This window comes from Mesoplodon densirostris, chromosome 6, assembly GCF_025265405.1.
Source record: "Mesoplodon densirostris isolate mMesDen1 chromosome 6, mMesDen1 primary haplotype, whole genome shotgun sequence".
NCBI classification, from domain to species: domain Eukaryota; kingdom Metazoa; phylum Chordata; class Mammalia; order Artiodactyla; family Ziphiidae; genus Mesoplodon; species Mesoplodon densirostris.
In genome coordinates this window covers 120,303,542-120,321,724 of record NC_082666.1, presented here as the reverse complement: position 1 = coordinate 120,321,724, position 18,183 = coordinate 120,303,542, and the positions used below count along the sequence as shown (strand labels likewise).

The 18,183-nt window shown below is 49.6% G+C and overlaps 1 protein-coding gene across 1 annotated transcript in view; it reads left to right on the top strand.

The window, feature by feature from the left end:
* Window positions 1-18,183, top strand: part of LOXL2 (lysyl oxidase like 2) — a 102,105-nt gene that overhangs the window by 69,482 nt on the left and 14,440 nt on the right. The window contains exons 7-9 of the mRNA XM_060102548.1: window positions 804-955; window positions 11,816-11,983; window positions 13,754-13,919. Of these exons, the coding sequence (XP_059958531.1) occupies window positions 804-955; window positions 11,816-11,983; window positions 13,754-13,919 (486 nt within the window). The remainder of the gene's footprint in view (window positions 1-803; window positions 956-11,815; window positions 11,984-13,753; window positions 13,920-18,183) is intronic.

The following is an 18,183-nucleotide window of genomic DNA, read 5'->3' as shown; positions in this document are numbered from 1 at the left end:
CGGTGCCCGTAAGGGGAGCTTCCCGCATGCACACTAGAGGTCCTCGCTGAATGTCTTCCATCTGCCCTTACAGCTCCACTCTCCGCCTTGCCCACATGGTCCAGGGTCCTGGGAGGCAGGCTTGGGCGTGGCCAGCTGAGAGCCCTGGGGGAGACTGGAGGTGGGGAGAGTGGAGGGGCCAGGTCTTTATTCTCCTTGTGGACCACTGTGTCCCTCCACCGAGGGTAACGGCTCTTCAAAGGTGGCCTTTTTGCTCTCCTGAGCCAGATATTGGCACCCTCCCTTTACTCCTGCAGGCCTGGGGGTGGCCTCTGCGCCCCAGGGTTATTAGCCCACAAGTACTGGACTATCCACTGTGATTTTGTGATTTCCCCATGCTCCATCTATACCTTTATTTTTAAAATCTCTTTCTCTAACTCAGATCATCCAATTTGAGAATGCCATCTCTTTCCTGCAGGGAGCCTGACTACACAGAGACAGTCACCCCTTTCGGATTCATCAGTGCATGGAATGTTGTTCTCTAGTCCAACCCCTTTATTTCAGTGAGAAAATGATATTCAGAGAGGCTGAGTGAGTTGGTCAAGGTCACACAAGTTAGTAGCAACTTTTGTTTCTTCTCATGGAAGAAATGATTCCCAAGACAAGAAAAAATTCTCTCCAGGTAGAAGAGGCCTGGGTCATCGAGCTGATTATAGGAGGTGGTTGGGAGGATGTTGAGGATGGCAGAGGCATGTTCTTATTGTCTGGAACTTTCTTTCCCATCCTAGAAGCTTTCATAGCCTATGTGCATTTTCCATCCCCAGGGATAGGACCCATCCACCTCAATGAAATCCAGTGCACCGGGAATGAGAAGTCCATCATAGACTGCAAGTTCAATGCTGAGTCTCAGGGCTGCAACCATGAAGAAGATGCTGGTGTGAGATGTAACATCCCTGCCATGGGCTTCCAGAAAAGGGTAAGGAGCCTGGACGCCCAGAGGGAACTCTGTTATATTTTGGTCACTGAAGCCCCAGAAAATGTAGACCAGGTGGCCTCAGGCTAAAGCTTTCCAACAGGTGGTCATAGGGTGCTCTGATGATGAGCTCAGAAAGTTGTCAGGCTCTGCTGCTCTCACTGTTGGTGACCATCACCTGGCCTTGGTGGAGGAGCGAAATGAAAAGACACATGGATGAGCTCTACTGGCCTTACTGGCAGATGCTGGGGATCCACTGTGCACCACGCCCTGCACTGGGGCTGGCCATACAGGGTGATTGTAACTCAGTCCTTCCTGCGAGGTATTCAAGTGCCCTTGGCAAAAGCCCTTTCCAAGAACCCAGAGGAACCACATTACAGCAGGTCTGCAAATCACACAGATCTAAGCACAATACACATAGTATCTGGGGACCGAAGACTGTATTTTGGCTTCCAGAGGGAAAGAAAAGGGAACCTTTATAGCATTATGTCCGAGACACATCCCTCCCTTCCTGAGACGGGGTCTCTAAAAACCTGCATCATGTTCCCTCGTGTGGGTGACCTTTCCCACAGGGGTGGCCAACAGGATGAACTCCTCTTTGCCAGGAGGTCGTCTATCCAATCCTACAAAAAGGCCCGGTAAACCCTATTTAATGCTCTTCACTAAGCCATGAATTTGGTACAGGACTGACACATTGGAAGAACTTCTTGAAGGCTTATTTTTAAAATGAGCAGATGCAGACACATCAGGGTACAGAATGGCTCCCCAGCCAGGTGCTTGCTCTGACAGTGATTCTTGACCTTGGCACCAGCATGTCAAAGGCACTACTGGACTGGTCAGCCACAACAGTTCACCGCCCAATGGGGCCAAAAATGTGAACCCAACAGCCCTCAGCCAAGCCAGGCATTTGCTTGGGGGTGAGCAGGAGCGAGGGCCACAGCCCCACAGCTGCAGGGAGGGCTTGCCATGTGTAATTGCTGAGCAGCATTCCAAGAAAGCCATAACAGAGCTATAAAAGCTGACGTGCCAAGAGCCCCAGTATGCTGGGGCACCATTCTCTTCAGACAGATTGGACTTGGGTGGAATGGGGTTTTCAACCCAAAGGAAAGACCTAGGCCAAAGAAAGTGAAGTTTTCCAGAAGGGTTTTATGGTAGGTGCAGCTGAGCTTGCCCATGTGCCGGTTATGCCAGTGGGGGCACCACACTCCCAGCACAAACAGCCCTCACCCTTTCATGGGCCCTCCAGGCTCTAAAAGATGAGCCCAGTGCCCAAGCATAGGGCGTGGGAGAGTTTTACGCCTGGATCTGCCATTTCTATCCCCCGGGAAGGAAAAGAAGGATGTTACCTCTGAAAGAAATCCCTGTGGGCTGTATGAGCCATCTCCCATGTCAGTGGGCCAGGCTTCTGCAGGGCCTGCCTTGGGGCTCCCAAGGGCATTGGTAACACCACTGAGCAGAAAAACCAAGACTCCCAAGCTTTATCACTGTGTTAGTTTTCTGGGGCTGCCATAGGAAAATACCACAGACTGGGTGGCTTAAACAATAAAAATTTATATTCTCAGAGTCTGGAGGCTGGAAGTCCAAGATCAAGGTGTCGGCAGGGTTGGTTTCTCTTGAGGCCTCTCCCCTTGGCTTGCAGATGGCCGCCTTCTCACTGTGTCCTCACATGGCCTTTCCTCTGTGCACACACATCCCTGGTGACTCTCTCTTCTAAGGAAACTAGTCCTATTGGATTAGGGCCCATCCATATGATCTCATTTAACCTTAGTTACCTCTTGAAAGGCCCTATCTCCAAGTGAGTCACATTTGGACTAACATGGGGTTTAGGGCTTCAGCATATGAATTTTTGGGGGGACACAAGTCAGTTCATGACAATCATGCACTAGCTGATTCCTTAACTAATCTCTTTAGGGTTTCAGTTTCTCCTCAGAAAATAAAGAGGTGAGAGAGGTGATTCCTAGCTTCCCTTCCAGCCCACAGTTCATTAGGAAATTGACTTCTCTATTGAATGACTAATAAAACTCAGAGACTTGGAACCGGGTGGTTTTGTCCATCCAGCCACAGCAGAAAACAGCAGAGCTGCGTTTCTTTCATTGCTGGGGTGAGACGCCAAGGCAGGGAGGCTCTGGGCCTGGCAGGTGGGTTTACCAGGCGAGCTAATCCACGCCGGGGCCCTGGCACCTTTGCTGACCTCTAGTTCCCCTCTGAACTGTGAGCCTGGCCCTGACTGGGTAGCAGGACCAAGCCCACATGTGGAATGTGAGTTGGAGAATGCCCATGCTTGCTTTCATGTTAACATTTGGGTTGTGTTAACCTCGCTTCCTACCCGCCACCTCCAAAAATAGGTGTGGGACTGGTGAACCACAACGTTATCAAAACACAGGGCGGCCTCGCCATGCCCCACTGGCTGGAAGTGGGTGTTTTGTTTTCCCTGTTCATGCTCAGAAAACTTCAGCTGCCTGCGCTTCACTCCCTTCTTTCAAACCGCATACTGCTCCCACCGAGAATCAAAGGAATAGGAGAAAAGAAATGCCTTGGGTTGTTTTTAAAAAAACAGGGCTTCCCTGGTGGCACAGTGGTTGAGAGTCCTCCTGCCGATGCAGGGGACACGGGTTCGTGCCCCGGTCCGGGAGGATCCCACATGCTGCGGAGCGGCTGGGCCCGTGAGCCATGGCCGCTGAGCCTGCGCGTCCGGAGCCTGTGCTCCACAATGGAAGAGGCCACAACAGTGAGAGGCCTGCGTACCGCAAAAAAAAAAAAAAAAAAAAAAAAAACAGTGGAGGAGGATTGACCTCTCCTGGCATCCCTGAAGGGTAATGAGGTGGAGAGGGTGCAGGCCAGAGGCTCCTGGCTGACCCCGAGGCCTCTTGGGGTTCCACCAATGCTGGTAGAGTCAGAGCATTGAGCCAGGCTGCTTCCAGAATGGGACACCCAGGAGAGGGGCCCTGGAAATAGAGAGCTGTGTCCTGGGCTGAGTTTGAACTTCATGGCTGGCCTCTTTTGTTCCCTCCAGAGTTTTCTAGAAAATTAGAAAAGGCCCCCAATGCATCTTGAGGTGCCTGGATTCCTCCCGGGGTGATGGAACCCTGCTCCCTGTTACGGAGGCTGCTCCAGGCTTGCTTAGCCTTGGACGCACGGGCACAGCTTGGAGCTTTGGGGAGTGCTTCAAGGAGAGGCCCCAGCTCCCCACTGGCAACTCCAAGTTTTCCTTGCCCCGGAGTCAGTGTGCAGCCACATTCTTCAGCCAGAGCCTCTCAGACTTCTGTTGGCTCCAAAACCTAGGACAGAACACATGGCCAACAAACTTTGGCTGCACAGGCAGTGGTGGACAAAGGGCAGGGACCCTCCCAGAGAGAGCCCTTGAGACAGGAGCCTTCACACTGAGACTTAATCTTGGGGCCCCACTGCTCTCTGCTGGTGGGACGAAGTGTGAACTGTGGGTTCTTTAGGCTCCCCCATCTTCATCTTTCACTGACCTTGGGGCAACAAAATGAAGTCAGTTTTGGGGGGCAGTGGCCTATGAACGGGGTAGCGGAGGTAGCTATCAGCCCCCAGTGTAGTCAGTAACACAGGGCACAGTCCGTAGGGAGATAAAAAATAATGATAAACCCAATTAAAAGTCATTCTGCTTTTTTTTTTGAATTTTTGAATTTTTCTTTTTGTACAGCAGGTTGTTATTAGTTACCCATTTTATACATATTAGTGTATATGTGTCAGTCCCAATCTCCCCACCCCCCCCACCACTTCCCCACCTTGGTGTCCATACGTTTGTTCTCTACATCTGCGCCTCTATTTCTGCCCTGCAAACCGGTTCATCTGTACCATTTTTCTAAGTTCCACATATATGCGTTAGTATATGATATTTGTTTTTCTCTTTCTGACTTACTTCATTCTGTATGACAGTCTCTAGATCCATCCACGTCTCTACAAATGACCCAATTTCATTCCTTTTTATGGCGGTGTAATATTCCATTGTATATATGTACCACATCTTCTTTATCCATTCATCTGTCGATGGGCATGTAGGTTGCTTCCATGACCTGGCTATTGTAAATAGTGCTGCAATGAACATTGGGGTGCATGTGTCTTTTTGAATTATGGTTTTCTCTGGGTATATGCCCAGTAGTGGGATTGCTGGGTCATATGGTAATTCTATTTTTAGTTTTCTAATGACCCTCCATACTGTTCTCCATAGTGGCTGTATCAGTTTACCTTTGCACCAACAGTGCAAGAGGGTTCCCTTCTCTCCACATCCTCTCCAGCATTTGTTGTTTGTAGATTTTCTGACGATGCCCATAATAACTGGTGTTATTTTCTTTGTTTCTATTTCATTTATTTCTGCTCTGATCTTTATGATTACTTTCCTTCTACTAACTTTGGGTTTTGTTTGTTCTTCTTACTCTAGTTCCTTTAGGTGTGAGTTTAGATTGTTTATTTGAGATTTTTCTTGTTTCTTGAGGTAGGCTTGTATAGCTCTAAACTTCCCTCTTAGAACTGCTTTTGCTGCATCCCATAGGTTTTGGATCGTCGTGTTTCCATTGTCTCTAGGTATTTTTTTATTTCCTCTTTGATTTCTTCAGTGATGTCTTGGTTATTTAGTAATGTATTGTTTAGCCTCCATGTGTTTGTGTATTTTACCTTTTTTTTCCCCTGTAATTGATTTCTAATCTCAAAGCGTTGTGGTCAGAAAAGATGCTTGATATGATTTCAGTTTTCTTTAATTTACTGAGGCTTGATTTGTGACCCAAGATGTGATCTATCCTGGAGAATGTTCTGTGCACACTTGAGAAGAAAGTGTAATCTGCTGGTTTTGGATGGAATGTCCTATAAATATCAATTAAATCTGTCTGGTCTATTGTGTCATTTAAAGCTTGTGTTTCCTTATTAATTTTCTGTTTGGATGATCTCCACTGGTGTAAGTGAGGTGTTAAAGTCCCCCACTATTATTGTGTTACTGTCAATTTCCTCTTTTAGAGCTGTTAGCAGTTGCCTTATGTATTGAGGTGCTCCTATGTTGGGTGCATATATATTTATAATTGTTTTATCTTCTTCTTGGCTTGATCCCTTGATCTATGTAGTGTCCTTCCTTGTCTCTTGTAACATTCATTTTAAAGGCTATTTTAACTGATGAGTATTGCTATTCCAGCTTTCTTTTGATTTCCATTTGCAAAGAATATCTTTTTCCATCCCCTCACTTTCAGACTCTATGTGCCCCTAGGTCTGAAGTGGGTCTCTTCAGTAGACAGCATATAGATGGGTCTTGTTTTTGTATCCATTGAGTGAGCCTGTGTCTTTTGGTTGGAGCATTGAATCCATTCATGTTTAAGGTAATTATCGATATGTATGTTCCTATGACCATTTTCTTAACTGTTATGGGTTTGTTTTTGTTGGTCCTTTTCTTCTCTTGTGTTTCCCACTTAGTGAAGTTCCTTTTGCATTTGTTGAAGAGCTCGTTTGGTGGTGCTGAATTCTCTTAGCTTTTGCTTGTCTGTAAAGCTTTTGATTTCTCCATCAAATCTAAATGAGATCCTTGTGGGGTAAAGTAATCTTGGTTGTAGGTTCTTCCCTTTCATCACTTTAAATATATCATGCCACTTCCTTCTGGCTTGTAGAGTTTCTGCTGAGAAATTAGCTGTTAACCTTAAGGGAGTTCCCTTGTATGTTATTTGTTGTTTTTCCCTTGTTGCTTTCAATAATTTTTCTTTGTCTTGAATTTCTGTCAATTTGATTACTATGTGTCTCGGCATGTTTCTCCTTGAGTTTATCCTGCCTGGGACTCTCTGTGCTTCCTGGACTTGGGTGGCTATTTCCTTTCCCATGTTAGGAAAGTTTTCGACTATAATCTCTTCAAATATTTTCTCGGGTCCTTTCTCTCTCTCTTCTCCTTCTGGGACCCCTATAATGTGAATGTTGTTGCATTTAATGTTGTCCCAGAGGTCTCTTAGGCTGTCTTCATTTCTTTTCATTCTTTTTTTTTCTTTATTCTGTTCCATGTCAGTGAATCCCACCATTCTGTCTCCAGGTCACTTATCCTTTCTTCTGCCTCAGTTATTCTACTGTTGATTCCTTCTAGTGTATTTTTCATTTCAGTTATTGTATTGTTCATCTCTGTTTGTTTGTTCTTTAATTCTTCTAGGTGTTTGTTTTTTAAATTTTCTAGGTCTTTGTTAAATATTTCTTGCATCTTCTCGATCTTTGCCTGCATTCTTTTTCCAAGGTCCTGGATCATCTTCATTACCATTATTCTGAATTCTTTTTCTGGAAGGTTGCCTATCTCCACTTCATTTAGTTGTTTTTCTGGGGTTTTATCTTGTTCCTTCATCTGGTACATAGCCCTCTGCCTTTTCATCTTGTCTATCTTTCTGTGAATGTGGTTTTTGTTCCACAGGCTGCAGGATTGTAGTTCTTCTTGCTTCTGCTGTCTGCCCTCTGGTGGATGAGGCTATCTAAGAGGCTTGTGCAAGTTTCCTGATGAGAGGGACTGGTGGTGGGTAGAGCTGGCTGTTGCTCTGGTGGGCAGAGCTCAGTAAAACTTTAATCTGCTTGTCTGCTAATGGGATGGGTGGGGCTGGGTTCCCTCCCTGTTGGTTGTTTGGTCTGAGGTGACCCAACACTGGAGCCTACACAGCTCTTTGGTGGGGCTAATGGTGGACTCTGGGAGGGCTCACGCCAAGGAGTACTTCCCAGAACTTCTTCTGGCAGTATCCTTGTCCTCAGAGTGAGACACAGCCACCCCCACCCGCCTCTGCAGGGGACCCTCCAACCCTAGCAGGTGGGTCTGGTTCAGTCTCCTATGGGGTCACCGCTCCTTCCCCTGGGTCCCGATGCGCACACTACTTTGTGTGTGCCCTCCAAGAGTGGAGTCTCTTTTTCCCACAGTCCTGTCAAAGTCCTGCAATCAAGTCCCGCTAGACTTTGAAGTCTGAATCCCTAGGAATTCCTCCTCCCGTTGCCGGACCCCCGGGTTGGGAAGCCTGACATGGGGCTCAGAACCTTCACTCCAGTGGGTGGACTTCTGTGGTATGTGTTCTCCAGTTTGTGAGTCACCCACCCAGATGTTATGGGATTTGATTTTATTGTGATTGCACCCCTTCTACCATCTCATTGGGGCTTCCCCTTTGTCTTTGGGTGTGGGGTATATTTTTTGGTGAGATACAGTGTCTTCCTGTCGATGATTGTTCAGCAGTTAGTTGTGATTCCAGTGCTCTCGCAAGAGGGAGTGAGCGCACGTCCTCCTCCTCCATCTTGAACCGATCATCAATCTGCTTTTAATCATCACTGCCCACTGGTGTTCCGAACTTCAGTGCCAACCTGGACCACGGGAGGGGTCCCCACTCACGGCCTCCACCTCCCCAGGGTGCATCCCTGTGCCGGCCTGCAGCTCCACCAGGCTCGACGGTGGGATTCTAGAAACCACACCGAGGGGAAGGGGAAAGGACTTGGACCTCCCAAAGAGAAGGGAGGCTCAAGGCTCCTAAATCAGGACACAAGCTGTTAGAGGGCTCAGCCTGAGGCCTGGAGGAGAGGCCTGCGGTTGCCATCACAGTCCCCACTGTCTGTCTATCCAGGACACAGAGTGTCCTCGGGCCAGGAGGCTGGAGACTCAGGGGGCCAGGCGGGTGGGGAGAGGGGACATGTGTGGTGGGCTGGCAGACTGCTCCTTCCAAGGCTGTAGCCACTCAGAGGCGACTGGAGATGGTTTGCACAAGGCACAAAATTAGGTGCCTTAGTGAGTATCCTAAACCTCAGGGCTCAGTCTGACCCCAGTGGACATAAAGCCTCAGAACATAAGCCCAGGCTCCAGAGCCCCGACCTCCCAGAAGAGTGCTCCATCCTCCATCCTGACTGTGAGTCGGTCCTCAGTTCTGGCTTGGTGGTCCCTGCTTTGGGACAAAAGCATCCCTGGAGAAGGGGGCTTACGTGCATGGTTTGGAGGTGGTCTGGCCTGGTAGCGAAGAGATACTCACTGTATCTGAGACTCTACTTTCTCATCCGTGAGATTTGGGGGGCGTGGTAGTGCTGCCTTCTAGGGGTGCTGTGAGGACCGAAGGTCCACAAAGGGCTTGCCCAGGGCCGGGGACACGATAAGTGCTCTGGAAGCCTGCCTGTGAATTTCCCAGCACTGAGCAGTGGGCCTGTTGTGTAGTAAAAGCTCAATAAATACCGGATGAATGAATGGATCCTGTGAACTATGCACAATTCATTTCATCTCTCAGGAGGTGCCAACATTACCGTCAGAGTTCAGTAAGCACATAAAGGAAGTATATGGTAAAGTACAGGCCTTTATTAGGTCTCAAATAAGCAGAGGGGATGGCTTGAAGTTACCTCTAGAGACATCCTGGGTGGGTTGAAGGCACACCCTGCCCAAGGGCTGCTGGCCTCCCCCTGAATGTTGGAGCTGGGTGACTCGCCTCCTGCTGAGGTTCAAACCCTTCTAGGACTTTCTTGATGGCTCTGCCCATCTTATCTGTTTGTATTTTTACATAGATCCAAAGATATGTTAGTCATGGCTGGTGTGCAATGCATATCCAGTGTCCAGTGTCCAGCTTCATCGGGGTTTCCTTCAGCCCAGAGACACCCAGGAAGACAAATGTCAGCCTCCCGAAGGCCAGCCCTCTTCCTGCCTGCTCTGACCTCTTCTAGCTCCTCTGAAGAGAGGCTTGCTTTCTGCTGGGACTCCCACCCTAATGATGATCATTGCTGTGAGGATGTCTGAAAGTTTTCGGCACTCACTTGGTGCCAGGCCCTGTTTGAGCACTTTCCATGAACTACCTCATTTATGCATCCGCTCAACAACCGTGGCAGGTAGATTGAGTATCATGTCTGCCCTCGGCTTGTCTGTTTGTCGGCTGACCTCAGTGACCCTCCCAGCCCCTGAGTCCGTAAGAATTAAGACCTGTGACTTAGGGGTCGTGCTGTTGCTAAGGACGGGCAAACAAACAGCTGAGGATTCCTGGAAGTGTTATGCCTTATCTCAAAGGAATGAATTGTTAGAAGCATAAAGGAAAGCAGGGTAAGGTATCTGGATTAAAGGCTGCAGTTTCAGAACCCTTCCCCAAATTCCAGATCTCCCTGCTTGGGCTTACTTAAGTTGGTCCACGCTTTCATTCCGTAAGACTGATCATGTATTCATCCATTCCAAAAATAGTCTTGGCATATACCTAATATGTGACAGGTGCAGTCTTAGTTATTGATCATCCAGTAAATCAGCCAAATACAGCTCTGCTCTTTGGCACTTATAATCTAGCAGAGGAGACAGACGTTAAAGTGTGAATTAGCTTAATTATAATTGTCAAGAATGCTAGGAAAGGGCTTCCCTGGTGGCGCGGTGGTTGAGAGTCTGCCTGCCGATGCAGGGGACACAGGTTCGTGCCCTGGTCCGGGAAGATCCCACATGCCGCGGAGCAGCTGGGCCCATGAGCCATGGCTGCTGAACCTGCGCGTCCGGAGCCTGTGCTCTGCAACGGGAGAGGCCACAACAGTGAGAGGCCCGCGTACTGAATACTAGGAAGGAGATGTAGAGGGAGTGATAGACTGTACGTGGGCACTGACCCCATCGGAGGGAAGTACCATTGGGTATAGGATTGGAAAGATGAGTGGGACCAGCCAGGCCAAAGGGCCTCTGTATATAATAGGCTTCAGTGTGAAATGAGACTTACTGTGTGACATGATCAAGAAAGTTAGGTAGCCATGGAAACTGAAAGAAGGCCATGCACTTGGAGGTCGGAGAACAGGGAGGAGAGAGACGTGATTAGGATGAAGAGGGGCCTAGTGGAGCAGTGGGAAACCATGGGCATGTTCTAGGGGAGGAATGCGGTTGGGTGTTTTTCAAATGTGACTCTGGCTTCTGTGTGGAGAATGGGTCAGTGAAGGTGAGAGGAGAGACCATGGGAGGTGAGGAGGGCTGGTTCAGGCGAGAGGTGATGGCGCCTGGGACGAGAGGGTCAGGATGGAGCTGGAGGGAGGAGGGCACGTCGGAGAGAGACTTGGGAGATCAAATCTACGGAGGAAGATTTTGATGGGATGTGGGGGGATGAGAGAGAAGACGATGCTGAGGATTGCACCCAGATTTCTGGCTTGTCTAACAGAGTAGATTCGGGATCGGCCAACTACAGCTTGCAGTCCAAACCCATCCCTCTGCCTGTTTTTGTATATATGGTTTTATGGGCACACAGCTGTGCCCCGTCATTTACATATTGCGATGCCTGCTTTCACGCTACACGGTTTGCTGCCCCTGGGACAGATGGTCGTGGCTTTAGCTGAAATAGGGAACGGTGGGGAGGTAGAGCCTAGCTTTAGGTGGAGAGAGAAAAGAGGACAAGTTAGATCTGGGGTCTCCGAGGTGCCCGGTGGGACAGGCAGCTGGCTGTATGGGTCTCAGAAGAGAGTTCTGCGGGGGAGGACAGCAGGGGACGCTGTGGGAGGAGATGGGATCAGGATCTGGAACGTGGGGGCAGGAGGTGTGGCGGAGAAAAGGGTCCAGGAAGGAGTCAGGGGATTCCACCCTTTTAAGGCCTCTTGCTGCATCCTTCCAAGTGTCTGATCTACGAGCAGTCCCCCTGGTGGGCACATGGGCAGCAGAAGCAGACTCTGCTGTGCTGCTCAGAGGGATCCGTGGGCCTCCCCAGCTGCACAGCCTTCTAGGGCCCCCGGATGCCTGCGGTGGGGCGGGGGAGGGGGACCGAATACAGAAGACCATGCCGGGCACGATGCCTGCGGCACACAGTAGGCTCTCAGCGATGCTGCGGGATCTGTGTCGCAGGCAGGACCCCCTGCCTTGGGGAAATTGGGACTGAGGGCAGTACGGCGGGGCGTCAACCTGCCTTCCCCTCGTGGCGATCATGCCTTCCTTTCTCTCCACAGCTGCGCCTGAACGGGGGCCGAAACCCCTATGAGGGCCGAGTGGAGGTGCTGGTGGAGAGGAACGGGTCCCTCGTGTGGGGGACCGTGTGCGGCGAGAACTGGGGCATCGTGGAGGCCATGGTGGTCTGCCGGCAGCTGGGCCTGGGGTTTGCCAGCCAAGCCTTCCAGGTGAGAAATCCCCGAGGGCCTTGAACCCTCCATGCAGCCTGTTCCTGCCCATCTCTCGTCAGCCCCCATCGTCCATGAACCTCAGGAGACAGAGAGCCCTGGACTCGGAGGAAGAGCCTCATCCTGGCTCCCACGCCGCTCTCCACAGCCCTGAGTCCTGGGGTGGGTCACGTGCTCTCTGCACTCTGGTTTCACGGTCTCAGCTCTGCGTGCTGGGATTTGCACTGTGCCAAGGGCTCCTCCCCGGGCCGTCCTGATGTGCCTTTTGCAGTTGGAAGCGACTCAGTCCTGTGGGGCAGTAAAGACCGCCCAGCCCAACCCCCCAGACGCCTTAGCTCACCTGGAACATGCTTCCCCACGGTGTCCACATCCACGCATCCTCTCCTTGGTTGGCTGGTAAATCCCCAAGCCTTGTCCAGGGCCCTTTCACAGCCGCTACGCCCTCCTCCCCGCCGGCCCTTCCTTAAAGAGAGGGACTCAGCTGAGGGCAGTTAAGTTCCTGCCCCTATCAGAAGAAAGACAAGTAGCGCTTCGGCTTCAAAAATCATTGCTTTCTGGACCCCATCCTATGAGGGAACATTGTCAGAAAGAGGCTGGGGGCCAGAGAAGCAGGAGCCAGGGGGCTCCGGGTCTATTCCAAACCGGAGCCCTACCAGCCGGCTGCACAGTGATCTGGGGCAAAGCAGCCACCCTTCTACGCCTCCCGTGACATGGAATGAATAGTCCCAGGTCCTCAATATCCTGGCTCTAAACACTTTCCTTCAGCTTCTCCCAGAGCAAGAAAATGTCTGAAGCTCCCCCATCCTGCTTTGCTAACCCTGACTTCAGCCCCTGTGCCCAGGTGGCCTGCTCGGGGAAGGGGTTTCTTAGGAAGGGACGTGGGAGAACTCAGGCAGCCTTGCTGAGCCTGACTGCCTGCTGGGGGCTGCCCAGGGCCCAGAGTAGGTGCTGGGCATCCAGAAGGGGCAGGCCTCTGGTACCCAGGGTCCTCTGGGAGCCTGGCTTCGCAGGGCCATGTAATGTTTCTGCTAATACTGCTTATGACAAGCCAGGGTGCTCTCTGGTTCTTCAGGGAGAGTCAAAAAACAGTGCTCATTACAACAGAGTGGCTGTCCGACTGTTTTTGTTCCCCGTCAGCTCGTTCCTAAGACACCTGGGCCTCACAGCTGAGGCTGTGAACGGACCTGCCCCTGATATCAGTCCCAAATCTGTCCCTGATTGCAAGCCCGATCCCTTCCCGAGGCCCCAGTTTTCTCTAGAGGATAAGGGTGTGTAGTCAGGTTCTTTAGAGAAACAGAACCAATGAGATTTATGAACGTGGAACTAACTATTGACATATGTGAATAGATTTCTTCTCTCCTGCCAATCCTGATCAATTGGCAGTGTATTCCTGGAGCACTGTGTTGAGAAGGATTCTGAGAGCACAGTCAGGCTTAGAGGAGAGTGCTGTGATTGATTAGTAATGTCTGCCCCGAGCTCAGGGAGAGAGAGTGGGCAGCCTGAGCTGCCGTTCCTGACACACAGCACTGAACATACCCTTAGCTGTGCTTTCCAGAAGGGGGGAGGGGCAGAATCCAGTGTGAGGGTCTCACTCGGACTGCCACCAACAAACTGCGTGACTTGGGTAAGTGACTCTTTGTGCCTTTCCATCTGAATAATGGGATCATAAAGGCTTGGGACTTTTGTGAGGCTGAAATTTGATAGGATATGGGAAAATGACAATTCTAGGTGACGTACTGCCCATTTTGTTGTTGTTGTTGATTCATCCAGGAGACCTGGTATTGGCACGGAAATATCAACGCCAACAAGGTGGTCATGAGCGGAGTGAAGTGCTCAGGAACAGAGCTGTCCCTGGCGCACTGCCGCCACGATGGAGAGGACTTGACCTGCCCCGAGGGCGGGGTGCAGCACGGGGCTGGAGTTGCCTGCTCAGAAAGTGAGAGCTCCTGGGTGTCATCGCCCACCCTCCCTGCCAGGCTCCAGTAGGGGATCAGAGTCTCACTGATTATTCCTTGCGAGGCTCTGAGGCATCTGTTATGAGCCGAGCAAAAGAGGAAAGCAGGGATGGATTCGTGTTAAGTGGAAGAGTCGGGGGCAAGAGGAACTACCCGCACCCGCAACCTGGAATCTTGCCCGATGACAGTGGAGAGGAAGGCAGGAGGGAGGACTTGGGAGTCTGGGAGCCTTGGGTTCAAAGGCCAGGTCACTGTAGATTATTTAAGTGGCCTTAGGCGAACTTAGTGACTAAGAACTTGTTCTTCTGGGTTAACAGGTGAAGCACACGCTAAGTGCTTGGTGAGTGTCAGCTTCCTTCCTTCCGCCCTGCTCCATACATCATTTCTTGGGACTTCCCTGGCGGTTCAGTGGTTAAGACTCCATGCTCCCAAAGCAAGGGGCACGGGTTCGATCCCTGGTCGGGGAACTAAGATCCCGCATGCTGTGGGTGGTGTGGCCAAAAAAAGAAGAAAAAGAAAAAGAAAGATCATTTCCTGCCTGTTTTCACACCCTGGGGGTGATTTAGCCTCCTGGGGACTCCCTGGGAATCCTAGAGAGCTTGACAATATAGAAGGGAATCCCATCCCACCCCTCCCCCACCCCAGCCAGGATTCAGAATGACCATCTCAGTATGTTCCCTTCCATGCTGAGAGGACCCATTGACAGCACTGCAGGCATGTTATTCTCTGGATCCCCCCCTGTCCTTGCCTTATCATATGATTCCCTTGTGAACCTGGGAGGTAGGAGAGGCCTGGAGTCTGGGCAGAGAACTCCAGACCAGACCCTGCCTGCCACTATTAGCTGATCTTGGCAAAGTTAGTTAAGTGCTGTAATCCACAGTCTTTCATGTTTTTCCTAGAAACTGGAAATTAGATTGTTGTTGTGACAACAAGTATACACAAGCACTTAAGAAACAGTGATGTACTGTTGTTTACCATCACAGAGAAATAGGGAGAAGATTAAACTTGAACTCAGTCACTTCTCCCATCAACCCCTTTTAGACCCACTCAGCATCTCCTAACCCTTGTAAGGCAGGACTCTCAACTCCAGTGTGAGCTTCTCTGGGCAGACGTCACAAGCTGTCGCATCCTGTCTGAGAGGAGAGAGCGAGATGACCACCCTTACCAGCCCTCCAAGGGGAGAGCATCCAAGCAAAGTGGTCTTACCCTCATCAGGAGACTTTTCTTAGCTTAATAATTTATTTATATTTATAATATATCATTTTTTCCAAAAAGAAATTAAGATAATGTAAACCTAAATAAAATTCAAGGTAGCCTAAGATTAAAGCAGATTTTTTAAAAAGTAGGTTTTGGCAAAAAGGTAGTGGCTCAAAATGGAGCCGAGAGAGGTTAATAAAAATATGTACTATACAGTCCTATACATTTACTGCTATAGACTCATATACATTTATTATTGTAATTATACAGTGAGCTTCCTAGCAGCCACAGGGAAGAGGGAAACCTGGTCATTAATATAATTCACAGTATGCAATAGAAACAAACCCTTGAGTCAAAGAGAAGTCCACTATTCTAGACACTGAGATGAAAAGGAACTTCTCATTATGAGGACTGAGAGTTATGAGATCAACAATGCCTGCCATATCCTCACGGCAGACAAAAATTGACTTGCATGGGGCTATTGCTCAGAGAACCCCTCAGCTTGGACTGAAGGTATCAGTCAGAGTCTGCAGAGGGGCAGAAGTTATTGGGGCCAGGAACACTGATCTGGCTTAATACTTTATTCAGAAAGAGAAAGTATATCCTTCAGGCAACCCTTTGTAATGACTTTTTCTCATCCAACCAATTCCATCCTAAACCTGGAAGTTCTCCCTGATATCACTCTGTCTTCCTCATCATACCCCCCCGAGTCGAGCCATCTGCATTTTTACCTTTCCGTAGTTTCTCAACTCCCTTTACCTTCTTGCATCCCACTGTCCATCCTCTACACCGTGTTACCACAGAGGCTCCTCCCTGGGGCCTCCCATTGCTTCCCTTCCCTGAAGCCAGGGTCAGTGCTGGTCCCCAGCTTGTGCTGCCTTCTGTTCCAACCCCGTCCAAGCTTTCCCACCGACTTAAGTGAACGCAGGGTCTTGCACAGGCACGTGTTGTCTGGCCTCATATCAAGCCGCCTTCCCTGCCCACCCCTCCTCGGTACACGCAGGCCTTGGTCCTCCTTCATGCCTCAGGGGCCTGGCATGTGCTACTGAGCTTAGCATCTTAGAGCAGTTCCCTCTAACCTCTGCTCATCCTCCATGGAACAGCTAAAATGCCACTGCCTCCAAGGAAGTCTCTCCTGACCCCTTTGCCCAGATTGGGTCTCCTGCTATAATTCCCAAAACACCGCGTGTTTCTCCTTCAAGCTCTGGTCACAATTATAATTAAGTAATTAATATGTACTCTATCTGTCTCTCCTGCCATAATATAAGATCTCCTTGTTAGCACTGTCCAGAGAGGCTAGCTCAGTGCTCACTGTAATACTTGATAGACGGGTGGATGAGTGCCTGCCTCGGATGAGCTTCTGGAAGATGTTTTGGGTGTTAGGGAGGTCAAGGTCCCATTCCATGGCAGGTGCTGAAAGCGAGCTACTGGCTAAGTTAGGCCATGTTACCTTAAGACTCCTGAGCTGGAGGGAGGGCTGGCCTCCTCTCGGAAAGAGGAGGGTCCGGTGGAGACCCCTCTGCCCAGCTCAGAGGGAAGCTGAGGGGCTGTCCAGTGAGTACTGAGTAGTGTACAGACAATGAATAAGAGACCACAACACCCTCAAAAAAGGTGTGCCCAGGACACTCGGTGCCAGCAATGCTGCATCCCGGTCTGTGCCCTCCAAGAGGAAATCGTTCCCAGCAGATGGGAGCCTCCCTACCCCTCATCCCATTTGAGTGACCTTTCACTCCCCTGCGATTCCACACCCAGTCCCTGCAGGTAGGTTTGCTCTCTAGAGGCGGCGGGGCCCCATCACTGAAAATCTGCTGGGCTCCATGTGCAGCCTGGGGACCATGGGAAGGAGATGCAGACAAGCGAGGGGTGCTCTGGGCATTGGTGAACTTGAGCAAAGCAAAGCTCACAGATGACACCTACTTCAGAAATTTACAAGCAGCCTGTCGGGAAATAAAAGATGGATGGGTCTTGTAAATGATTCACATACAACATTTTTGTGAATTGAAGTACACTAGAAATGTTCAATGCAATCTCACTTTTAAAGGGAAACTTACAGTTAATCCTTTGGTCAATACAGTCTCAGTTTTAAAGGGAAATTTGCAGTTAATCCTTTGGTAAAGAAGCTAAGCCTTCTAATACAGTTGTTTAGCAAACAGATTATAGCCATTGGTGATTTTTTTTTTAACACCTGCTATGTGCAATGCACTAATGAGTAAGTCAGGCTTGTTTTGTTTTGTTTTGTAATTTATTTATTTTATTTATCTATTTTTGGCTGCCTTGGGTCTTCGTTGCTGCGCGCGGGCTTTCTCTAGTTGCAGCGAGCAGCGGCTACTCTTCGTTGCGGTGCGTGGGCTTATTGCAGTGGCTTCTCTTGTTGCGGAGCACGGGCTTTAGGCGCGCGGGCTTCAGTAGTTGTGGCGCACGGGCTCAGTAGTTGTGGCTCGCAGGCTCTAGAGCTCAGGCTCAGTAGTTGTGGCACACGGGCTTAGTTGCTCTGCGGTGTGTGGGATCTTCCCGGACCAGGGATCAAACCCGTGTCCCCTGCATTGGCAGGTGGATTCTTAACCACTGCGCCACCAGGGAAGTCCCCAAGCTTGTTTTAAAAGAGGTACCTGTGGGAGAACTGTCATGTAGAGCAACAGTGCGAGTGGAAACTGGTAGAACCTGATATACGTCAGAGCCTTGAAAGTATGCAACCCTGCCCCCCAGCAGTTTCATTTATAGAAATATATTCTAAAGAAATAATTAAAGTTACATACACAGATTTACTGCAGGATGTTTATCACAGCTTCATCTTTAACTGAAAGGTTCCAGGCAACCCTTGTATCTAAAAGTATGGGCTAGGGTTATGAATTAAATACTATGGAGCCATGAAATGGATGTTGTAACGGATATTTATTAACAAAGGAATACGTCAAGTTATGTTTTAAGGGAAACAGTATTAGCAGACTATAAATCTACGTACAATATTACACCTGGTGGAAAATACATTTGTATCATTCCCAGAAGAATCAGACCAAGGTATTAAGAGTGTTCTCTCTCTGCATAGCA